The sequence below is a fragment of the Syngnathoides biaculeatus genome, chromosome 7 (assembly GCF_019802595.1).
Source record: "Syngnathoides biaculeatus isolate LvHL_M chromosome 7, ASM1980259v1, whole genome shotgun sequence".
Lineage (NCBI taxonomy): Eukaryota > Metazoa > Chordata > Actinopteri > Syngnathiformes > Syngnathidae > Syngnathoides > Syngnathoides biaculeatus.
The window spans coordinates 6,054,179-6,065,688 of NC_084646.1; the positions used below are offsets into that span (position 1 = coordinate 6,054,179).

Genomic DNA, 11,510 nt, shown 5'->3' on the forward strand with positions numbered 1-11,510 from the left:
GCAAGGTTATATTTAAACGTGAATCTTGAACGCAGCTCGTCGTCTGCGGTGTGTTTACGTTTACGTCATCACCACGCGACAATGTGGTGGTGGCGGCGGACCCAAACAGTTTCCATACATGAATTCTATTCGGTATTAAATGTGAAAATATTTTTAAGGCACTGTCGCGACGCCTGGTAGCATGGAGTCTAGCGACACTCTTCAGGGACTAGTAGCCACCGCCGCCTCCGTCCACTCCCGGCGAGTGGCGGTGACATTCGACGGCGGGTCAGCGTCAGACGGTCCGGTGTCGCTCCTCTACCAGGACCTGCTCGAACTTTCCAGCGAGCTCTGCTCCGCTCTACGACAGCACTGCGGAGACAATAACGGCGTTATAGGACTGTACTGTAGCGACGATCTGTTCATACCGGTGTGGATCATCGGGTGAGCTCATCAAACACGCCCTGACATTAGAAACTTATGTGTTAAAAAAGTGCAATCTTTATTTTCTGCTTATTTTGTGTGCAGGATCCTGCAGACACCTGCTGCTTACGTGCCGCTGGATCCAGGTGTTCCGGGACTTGTTTCCTCCCGGGTCATGAGCAATTGCGGCCTCAAGTTCTGTACTGTGAAAAGCGACCTCCTGCAGGTGTGCTTAAATTAATACTATTAGCTTGAAATTTCGTAATTCTGGGTATACAGTGAAGAATGGAGAGCCCCAAAATGCTTTAGTGCAGTCAATGAAAACAGCTCGTGCACCTACGTCATCGAATCACGTGACTTTTGTTTACCTCGCCATATTGCCGGTCAAGCTAAGGCACTGCTCAATGCTAAGTCGGTTGGAGACGACACGGAAATAAGTAAAAGGTGAAAATAAACAACGGTACATGGAAACATTTGATAAAATTGGCATAGAGGACCTGTATTTAATAATAAGAAATAAGAATAATCAGAAATTGGACTGTTGATTTACTTCCGCTTCTCTCGGACAACTGGATCTACACATGGATCTGGCGAGTAAGTCGGCGAGATTTACACGGAAAAGTTTGAAAGCGTGTAAAGGTCTGGACGCATACAAATACTTTGTTGCTGGATCTGTTCTCATCGGTAATACCACTTAGTGACGGTTTTGACCTGCTTGTGAACGCGGAAGCATTTGGCTACACGTTAACCTTTGCCGGAATCCATCCCATCTTTTCAGCTAGTATTCAATACAAATACCAGTATTTTTGACCGGCAATATGGCGCCAGGAAAATGGTGACGTCACGTGCACGAGCTCTATAGGGCCAATATTGCCAAAAGTCTGTGGGAGGATTAGATTTGATATACGACAAAACTGATCTTTTCTAGTGATCCATGATCACGCTCGACTTGACTTTATTTCCTTTCCGATGAAGAGATTCCAGGCAGCTTTCACCCAGCACATGAACGTGGACATATGCGCAGTGTTGCCCAAGTTCAAACTCACTCTGGTTCGCGTCGAGCCGCTGACGCACGACGAGCGGAAAACTGACCCGGCGCCCCCCGTCCGCCGTCGAGGGCGAAGTTTGGCGTACGTGCTGCACACATCGGGAACGACGGGCCCGCCCAAGATTGTGCGGGTACCGCATGAGTGCATACTTCCAAACATCCTGCACCTGAGGTCAGAAAGAACATATTGAAATTGTTCTTCCCGTTTAATATTTTTTTACGTGAATACAACAACTAAGTTGTAAATCAAATTGAATGACTTGATAAAAGTAGCTTTTAAATGTAAAAGTAGTATTTAAATATTAAAAAAATGTTTAAGATTAATTGTACAATGGCTTTGAATAAATTTGTTACATTTTTGAAATAGCGTCAGCGTTTAAAATTAATTGTAAAATGGCATTGAGTAAATTCGCTACATTTTTAAATTAGCGTCAATATTTATAAAAAAATGTGTAAAATTAATTGTACAATGGCATTGAATAAACTCGTTACATTTTTAAATTAGTGTCAATGTTTAAAAAATGTTTAAAATTAATTGTACAATGGCATTGAATAAATCTGTTACATTTTTAAATTAGCATCAACATTTAAAAAATGTTTAACATTAATTGTAAAAATGGCAATGAATACATTTGTTACATTTTTAAATTAGCGTCAACATTTAAAAAATGTTTAAAATTAATTGTACAATGGCATTGAATAAATTTGTTACATTTTTAAACTAATGTCAACATTTAATTTTTTTTAAATTAATTGTACAATGACATTGAATAAATTCATTACATTTTTTAATTAGCGTTGTTTAAAAAATGTTTAAAATTAATTGTACAATGGCATTGAATAAATTTGTTACATTTTTAAATTAGTGTCAATGTTTAAAATTTTTTAAAATTAATTGTACAATGGCATTGAATAAATTCGTTACATTTTTGAATTAGTGGCAATATTAAAAAAAATGTTTAAAATTAATTGTACAATGCCAATGAATAAATGCGTTACATTTTTAAATTAGCATCAATATGTTTTTGGTGCGTAGCATAAAATTTATTTTATGCGCTGCACTTTTGTTTAAGATGTGGTTGTTGTCTTTTTTTAAGAGCTGAATAAATTTGGATTAACTTTTAATTACAAATAGTTTCATCTACATAAATACAGTCATTAAAAGCTAAATATGATTAAATAAATAGTATAAATAGTATTCAAACCTTTAATTGATGACATTTAAAATCCTTTTTTATTCTTAAATACTGTAAAAGAATTCTAAAAATATATTTTTTTCAAATATTGTAGATGAAATTAATTAAAAATAAACAGCATATATGTAATTCAGAGGTGTTAAAAATTGTTCTTATGTTTTGATTTTGAAAATATGAACTGAATCTTTATTTAAAAAAAAAACCGAAAAATAGAAACTTAACATTATCAAAGTATAAAACATACGTTATGCAAAACTTGCTTTGATTTTTTTTTCCCACGCTATAATGTATTTCAGGCATTTGTAAATTTTGTTGAAGAAAATTTTTGTTTGACTGTAAATAAAAAGCAATTTTTAAAATATTCCATATACTCCAACTTTGGTGTCAAATTTAACGACAATTGCCGTCGACGGGCGCTGTCCGTCAGGCGTTTGTTCGAGGTGACTTCAGCCGACGTGGTCTTCCTGGCGTCGCCGCTGACCTTCGACCCTTCGGTGGTGGACATTTTCCTGGCGTTGTCGTCCGGCGCTCAGCTGCTCGTCGTTCCAGCCGTGCTCAAGAAAATTCCCAAGCGGCTGAGCGAGCTTCTCTTCCGCCGTCACGCGACCACCGTCATGCAGGTTAAATACTTGCTCGCTCGCTCACTCTCACTCACTCACTCACTCGCTCACTCACTCACTCACTCGCTCACTCACTCACTCAATCAATGGTTTGCCTTCCGCAGGTCACACCCACGCTGCTGTCTCGCTTCGGCCCGCGTCTCCTCCGCCGGGAAGTTTTGTCGCACGGCTCGCCGCTGCGCGTGCTGGCCCTGGGCGGCGAGGCGTGCCCGTCGGCGTCGGCGTTGAACGCCTGGCGCCACCGGGACAACGCCACGGCGGTCTTCAACATTTACGGCGTGACCGAGGTGTCCTGCTGGGCCACCTGCTACGAGATCCCACCCTCGCTCCTCCGGCGGCCCGACGGCTCGGCCTGCTCCGCCGTGCCTCTGGGGGGCCCGCTGATGGGCACCAGGGTGGAGGTGAGGGACCAAGATGGCGGCGTGGTGACCGAAGGCGAAGGAGAGGTCTTCGTAGGTGAGTGGCGTCCACCGCGCCTGGGTGAAATTTGTAACCTGTAGTTGTGATTTCTAAAATTGATCGAGTGGAAAAGGTGGAATATATGTGCCGAGGAAGTGACTTTTACTGCTGTTTTTTTTTTTTTTTTTTCAACCCACCCTATTAGCACTGTGCTAGCACGTTGCTTTTGTGTTACTGCAGTGTCTCAGTGATTTTTACCGGTATATATTTTTTTAACCGGCCCTGTTAGCGCTACGCTAGCGTTAGCGCTGTGCTAGCATGTTGCTTCTGTGTTACTGTCTCGGTGATTTTTACCGGTATATATTTTTTTTAACTGTCCCTGTTAGCACTGCGGTAGCGTGTTGCTTATGTGTTACTGCCGTGTCTCGGTGATATTTACCGGTATATATTTTTTAAATTGCCCCTGTTAACACTGCGCTCACGTTAGAACTGTACTAGCGTGCTGCTGCTGTGTTACTGCCGTGTCTTAGTGATTTTTACCGGTATATATATTTTTAAATCAGCCCTGTTAGCGCTGCGCTAGCTTTAGTGCTGTGCTCGTGTGTTACTTCTGTGTTACTGCTGTGTCTCAGTGATTTTTACCTGTATATATTTTTTTAACCGGTTTTGTTAGCGCTGTGCTAGCGTTAGCGTTGCGCTAGTGTTAGCAACCTACTTCGCTTGAGAAAACGTGTTTAAGCACACCTGATAATCTCCCACGGTGGTTGAAAAACAGCTAAAAAAAAACATAAAATGTAAAACATAATTAGCATGATGATTGCAATTTTAATTTGATGGATTTTTAAAACATTTTTGATAAACTTGCATTTTTTTTAATTGTTTGAGTTTAAACATATATATATATATATATATATATATTATATATATATATATATATATTTTTTTTTTTTTTTTTTTTCAGCGTCTTTTTTTCCATATGCAACCCTTGTTTAATTAGTCAAACATTTTTCTCTAATCGGTCAATGTATAAATTGTTCAAGAATTTTATGTAGTTATTTTTGAAGCCTTCCTTCCACATGGCAAAAAAAAAAAAAAAAAGAAAAAAAAATAAGCGTGGGGTTCATTGAGGACTCCCAATTGTTTTGGATCGGTGCTCACGCTAGCTGCTTGGCGGGGGCAGGCGGCGACGGCAGGGTGTGCCTCCTGGACCACGAGGAGGCGGCGGCGCCCGGGACCATGAGGGCCACGGGAGACTGGGTGGACGTGAAAGGCGGCCAGATGTACTACCGCGGCAGAAAAGACAGAAGCGTCAAGCGCCACGGCCAACGCGTAAACCTGGACGACGTGCAGCAGGTAAAAATGCCTCCCGAGCGTGAGATCGCTCGCACGCAAAAGCTGGATCTGCAAGTTGTGCCTTTACAAGGGCGAAAATTTGTTTTTAAATCAAATAATGGAAATTAATATGCATTCATATGTAATTAAAATGCCTTTCCATATTTTGTAGTTATTTAGTTGTATTGAATCAATGAGGGTTTTTTTCCCTGTAGTTAATGAACATTTTTTTATGCATTCAAATGTAATTAAAATACATTTCCATACTTTTTAGTTATTAATTCTATTGAATCAATGAGGGGTTTTTTCCCCATATAGTTAATGAGCATTTTTCAAAGGCTAAACTGTATTGATTTTTAAGACTTATGAATTTTCATTTTAGTTCAAATGATTTCAATTTAAAATTTAGTTCTTTTAGAATTATTACACCTAATTCATTGCAGTTATTTTACAATGTTTGATAAAGTCATTTTGCAGCTATGTCAATTTTAATTTAGTATATTTTATTCGCTTATGTATTTTTATTATAAGTTTATATTATATATGTAATATATATATATATATTATATTTGCAGTGAAACAAAAGTGAAATGATTTTTCATCAAAAAGCAAATTAAATAATGATTGAATAACCAAAACAAAAACCTAATTAGAAATTAAACATTATTCAATTTTTGTAACTAGACAATTACAATAATAATGTAATAGATATATTTAAAATTTTTTGCATTAAATTTACAGTTAGTGCATAGTTACAAAGTTAGATTTTGCGATCAAAATAAATAATTTAGTTGTTAAAAATAATAAAGCAGTAACAGTTACAATAATAATACTTTAAATAGCAGCTTTTAATAGCGCCAATGCTGCTTAACAGTGAAAGATCCAATTTATAAAATTCGAATATTTGCGTGTCTGTGTATCTAAAATGCATAATAATAACAATGATGAAATATAATTATCGAACTGTCTAACAATTTTTCATATTTTTAAATGAATTGAATTAAGAACCACCTTAAAATGAAATTGGATGTTTTAAATGTTCGTCCTGATTTCAGCTCCTCTCGAGTCTGCCCGAGGTGGAGTCCTGCGCCGTCTGCCTGCACGAAGGCTCCCGACTGCTCGCCTTCGCCGCGACCTCATCGCCCGCGGAGGCCCCGTCTCCTTCCTCCGACCCGAGCGGGCTCCTCCTGAAGCGCCTGACGCCGCTGCTGCCCTCCTACGCCGTTCCCGACACGCTGGTGCTCGTGCCCGCCTTGCCTTTGACTCGTCACGGTGAGCGGAGAGCAAAAGTCGATTTATTTGGCGCGGTCGGCGCGTTCACCGCCTTTTGCGCGCAGGGAAAGTGGACGTGCGGGCTTTGGTGAAAATATACCAGAAGCAAAGTTTGGACGCCAAACAGACTCATAAAGATGTCACCGAACTCAAGAAGATGCTGCAAAAGTTATGGCTGGTATGACGCATTTCCACCAATTGCACTTTCATACAAAAAAAAAAATAAAACTAAGCCGCTTTGACTGCAGCAGTCAAAACAAGCAACTCCTGTATTTCCTTCTTGGCAATTTTATCCAAGAGGAGACTAAGGGCAGCAAGAAAGTGAACCACCGTAGTAATATGATTTTACTGCAGGATATGCTAATGTTGCAAAAATTAGGCAGCTTCTGTACAGTATTTAATACTTAGTAATTTTATCCAAGTTGACATTAAGGGCCGCAAGAATATGGAATGTAGACTGTATGGTCTAATCAGTAGGAATCAGACTCGCTAACAATGAACAACACCTGAAGAAGATGAGTCTCCTGTATTTTGTTTATCCAAGAGGAGATTAAGGGCAGCAAGAAAGTCAAGCATCACAGGAAAGTTGAGTCAGTGGAACATGATGTCACTGCAGTATATGTTGTTGTTGCAAAAATTAGGCAGCTTCTGTACACCATTTTTCATAATTTTATCCAAGTTGACATTAAGGGCCGCAAGAACATGGAATGTAGACTGTGTGGTCTAATCAGTAGAAACGAGACTCGCCAACAAAGAACAGCACCTGAAGAAGATGAGCGTCCCTTGTATTTTGTTCATCCAAGAGGAGATTAAGGGCAGCAAGAAAGTCAAGCATCGCGGTAAAGTTGAGTCAGTGGCATATGATACTGAAGCGTATGCTAATGTTGCAAACATTAGCCAGCTTCTGTACACCATTTTTCATAATTTTATCCAAGTTGACATTAAGGGCCGCAAGAACATGGAATGGAGACTGTGTGGTCTAATCACTAGGAACGAGACTCGCTAGCAAAGAACAAGCCTGAAGAAGATGAGAGTCTCCTTTATTTTGTTTGTCCAAGAGGAGATTAAGGGCAGCAAGAAAATAGAGGCCTGCAATAAAGTGGAGACTGTGGAGTATGATAGTGAGGCGTACGGGGTCGGCAAGTGTTCATTTTTGTCGCGTTAGCTTACCCAAGGTGCCGCATTGACCCAAAGGAAGGAATATATGACGAAATTAATATATGGATGTAATTTTGTCCCACCTGTCAACAGGATGCGCTCGGTCTGGACGACGCGACTTTGGACGAGGGTTCTCGTTTCCTGTTCGACGGCGGAGACTCGCTGAAGGCGCTCCGGCTCTGCGAGGACGTCCTGGCCGCCACGGGAGTCGGCTCGCCTCGGCTCTTGGAGGCGGTCCTCGACGGGACCTTCGCCGACGTCCTGCGGGTCCTCGTCGCGCCGGGGAAAAGAGAGCGCGTCGCGGCGGGAGCGCCTCCGGGGGGCGCCGACGAGAGGCGGCCTTTCAAAGCCTCGAAACCGGAGCGTGGGGCGACGGATGCGGCGAGCGAAGACGGAAGAAGCGCGGCGGCCCTCGCCGAGCGCTGGTCGTCGGACACGGGCAGGTGCGTGGACGCCTCCCCGGCGCTTCTGGCGCGGGAAGGCGACGGCGGCTTCCGAACCGTCGTGTTCGTCGGCTCGCACTCGCACAGGATGCAGGCCCTGGACCTGGACAGCGGACGCCTGCTGTGGGAGCGAGTCCTCGGGGGGCGCGTGGAGGCCTCGGCCGCCGCGTCGGCGTGCGGACGCTACCTGGTCGCAGGTCGGCTTTCGTCCTTTTCACCGCTGCTTCTCGACAATCGCCGTGACGACGCGACGCGCTTCTGCAGGTTGCTACGACGGCGGCGTGTACGTGCTGAGCGCCGACTCCGGGGAGACGTGCTGGGTCTTTCAGACGGGAGACGCCGTGAAGAGCCAACCTGCCGTGGACCCCCTCACGGGGCGCGTGATGGTGGGCTCGCATGACGGTTCTGTGTATGCCCTCGACCTCCAGGTGAGTTGAGACCATGTGACCCAAGGAGAAGTACCAAATGGGCTACAGTAGATTACAAAAAAAAAATTGACCAAGAAGCAACTTGTAATCATCGTTCGTTATTTGTTTTTTTGTTTTTTTTTTCATTTTTTTGGGGGGGGGGGGATAATTTATTATTCACAGATTTTTATTTTTTATTTTTCTTTTTTTTCATAGTAATTGTTTCTATTTTTTAACATTTTGAGTGCAGTAATTTCTGGCCTATAAGTTGCGACTTTTTCCCACACGCTTTTAACACTGCGGTTTACAAGGTAATGCGGGTAATTTGTGTAATTACACAAGGGGGCACTCGAGCAGAAAAGGTAAGAGTGAGAGCGGTGGAATATATGTGCCAAGGAAGTGACTTTTACCAGTGTATATTTTTTTTAACTGACCTTGTTAGCGCTGTGCTCGCGTGTTGCTGCTATGTTACTGCCGTGTCGCAGTGATTTTTCTCATTATGTTTTTTTTTAAATTTTTTTACTGGCCCTGTTAGCGCCGCACTACCGGTTGTTGTTGTTTTATTGTCGCATCTCAGTGATTTAGGTATGTTTGTTTTCAACTGGCTCTGTTACTGATGTGCTACCGTGTTGCTACTGTGTAGCTGCTATGTCTCAGTGATTTTTACCAGTATGTATTTTTTTTAAGCGGCCCTGTTAGCGCTGCCTTAGCGCTGTGCTAGCGTGTTGCTGCTGTGTAGCTGCCGTGTCTCAGTGATTTTTACTGGTATATATATATATATATTTTTTTTTTAACCGGCCCTGTTAGCGCTGTGCTAGCGTGTTGCTGCTGTGTCTCTGATTTTTACCGGTATATATAATTTTTAACCGTCCCCGTCAGCGCCGCGTCAGCGTCCCCCTAGCAATTTGCTGCTGTGTCTCTTGAGTTTTATCGGTGTATATATAATTTTTAACCGTCCGCGTTAGCGTCCCACTAGCATGTTGCTGCTGTGGCTGTTTTTGTTTTTTTTACCGGTAAGTTTTTTTTTTTTTTTTTTAACCAGCCCTGTTCGTGCTACCATGTTGTTACTATGTTAAGCTAAGCTAAGGTTTAAAACTTTGAAAACGCTTTCCGTGTACCGACTTTCTTTGTAAATATCTCATGTTTCAATGTGGGCACTTGCGGGTTTTACACGGGTGCGGCTTATGTACCAAATAGTATTTCCTTTCCAAATGTACTGGGTGAGGTTTATAATCCGGTGCCCTCTGTAGGCTGGAAATTACGTTTTTTTTTTTTCCCCTATTTTTCCAGAATGTTTTTTTCTTGCTTTTTTTTTTTTTTTTCAGTGGTTGGATATTTTCTTTGTTTTTTTTTTTTTTTTCATGTTGTTCTGAATAATTAAAATTTTTTTTCCGTATGTCCAATTTGTGAAAACACAGCAAAAATTTTTTTTTTTAAACAATTGAAATAATATGCTTCTGTAATTACTAAGTTCCTACCGGTATTTTTCTTTCAGGCCCGGCGTTGCGTTTGGAGGCGCCACTGCGGGGGCGGGGCCGTCTTCTCCTCACCCCACATGGACGCCGCCCACCGCCAGCTGTACGTGGCCACGCTGGGCGGCAAGCTGCTGTGTCTCCACCCGGTGGGTGTCAACGGCGAGCGGTTCCGACCCGCCAAAACAAGGTGACGGGATCGAGTTGTCTTTCCGGCGGCAGGACAGCGGCGACGTCCTGTGGTCGCACAGCCGCGACGCCCCCTTCTTCTCCTCGCCGAAGCGCGGCGGCGACGGCGGCCGCGTGGCCGTCGGCTCGGTGGACGGAAACGTTCTCTGCTTCAGCCGCGACGGCGCACTGGTGAGCGAAGTCCCTCGGGATGAACTATTAAAGTTAGAATCTAGTTGATATACGTATAATGCTCTGGCTGATATGACACGTTTTTTTTTTTCCCATTGCTGGTCTCCTTAATTTTAAATATACATTTTAAGTATTTTTGTTTACAAATATATATTGATTTACTTACTTTAAAATTATGTTTAAAGGTTATATATATTTTTTTTATTTTAACTACTGAGATTGGTGTTTTTATGGTTCACCAACTTGGTAGCACTTGAACACAAATCAGAATGGGAATTTTTTTATTTTTTAATATTTGAAAAAGAATTCTTGAAAATATTCCAGATTTTACTTTTTGTCAGTTTCTTCTTATTGTTACTAAATTTAACTTTCATTTATTCATTAATCAAACCTTATCAGCTCACACTCAAAATGTTTAAAGATTTTTCCAATATATATTTCTGTAGTAATTTGTATATTCATTTAATATTATACAGGCAATTTACGATATATACATTCAGATGAAGACTAGATACTTTTATTTTTTTTAAATCATTAACTAAATTTAACTTTTTATTCATTTATTAATCGGAACCTGATAAGCTCAAACTCAAAATGTTTAAAGATTTTTTTTTAATGTGTATATTTATATACTAATTTGTATATTTCTTTAATATTGTACAGGCAATTTACTATATATACATTCAGATTAAGACTAGATATTTTTTTAAATTATTATTTAACTTAATTGAACTTTTTATCCATTCATTAATTGCAACCTGATAAGCTCAAACTCACAATGTTTAAATATTTTTTTCAATGTATATTTATATAGTAATTTGTGTATTTATTTAATATTAAATAGGCAATTTACTATATATACATTCAGATTAAGACTAGATATACATATATTTTTTAAGTATGATTATTTTATGCCATCAGCTTTGGCAGTTCCGGACGGACGGCGCCGTCTTCTCCTCGCCGTGCGTGACCTCCGACCTCCAGCGGCTCCTGTGCGGCTCCCACGACGGCCGCCTGCACTGCTTGAGCGCCGCCGACGGCTCCCCGCTGTGGACGTTCCCGACGGCGGGCAAAGTCTACGCCAGCCCGTGCGCCTTCGACGGCGGGCGGCGAGGCGAGCTGGCGGCGGCGGCCTCCACCGACGGCACCGTCTACATCCTGGACGCCCGGGACGGACGCGCGCTCTGCTCGAGGACGCTCCCGGGAGAGATTTTCTCGTCCCCGGCGGTGTGCGGACGCTCCTTGGTGGTAGGGTGTCGGAATGATTATGTGTATTGTTTACAAATGGATATTCAGCCATAACTTACCTGCATTTTTTTTTTAAATAAATATGTTTGAAATATGGCATCCATCTGTCAAATTTTAAAGGGCATGTGGGAGTCCCCCCCCCACCCGCCAACA

At 41.9% G+C, this 11,510-nt stretch overlaps 1 protein-coding gene across 2 annotated transcripts; it reads left to right on the plus strand.

Annotated features, from left to right (window-relative positions):
* Window positions 1-26: 26 nt before the first annotated feature.
* aasdh (aminoadipate-semialdehyde dehydrogenase) lies at window positions 27-11,424 on the plus strand. 2 transcript variants are annotated; one of them, XM_061824425.1, is made up of 13 exons: window positions 27-423; window positions 508-628; window positions 1,378-1,622; window positions 3,074-3,266; window positions 3,371-3,722; window positions 4,846-5,018; window positions 6,053-6,269; window positions 6,335-6,447; window positions 7,521-8,067; window positions 8,135-8,298; window positions 9,773-9,898; window positions 9,972-10,109; window positions 11,031-11,424. In XM_061824425.1, exons 1-13 carry the CDS (start codon window positions 182-184, stop codon window positions 11,409-11,411), a joined length of 3,012 nt encoding a protein of 1,003 aa, XP_061680409.1. In that variant the 5' UTR covers window positions 27-181; the 3' UTR covers window positions 11,412-11,424. The 2 variants fall into 2 exon arrangements, with proteins under 2 accessions (XP_061680409.1, XP_061680411.1); XM_061824427.1 differs by having other exon boundaries at window positions 1,378-1,532.
* Window positions 11,425-11,510: the final 86 nt, after the last annotated feature.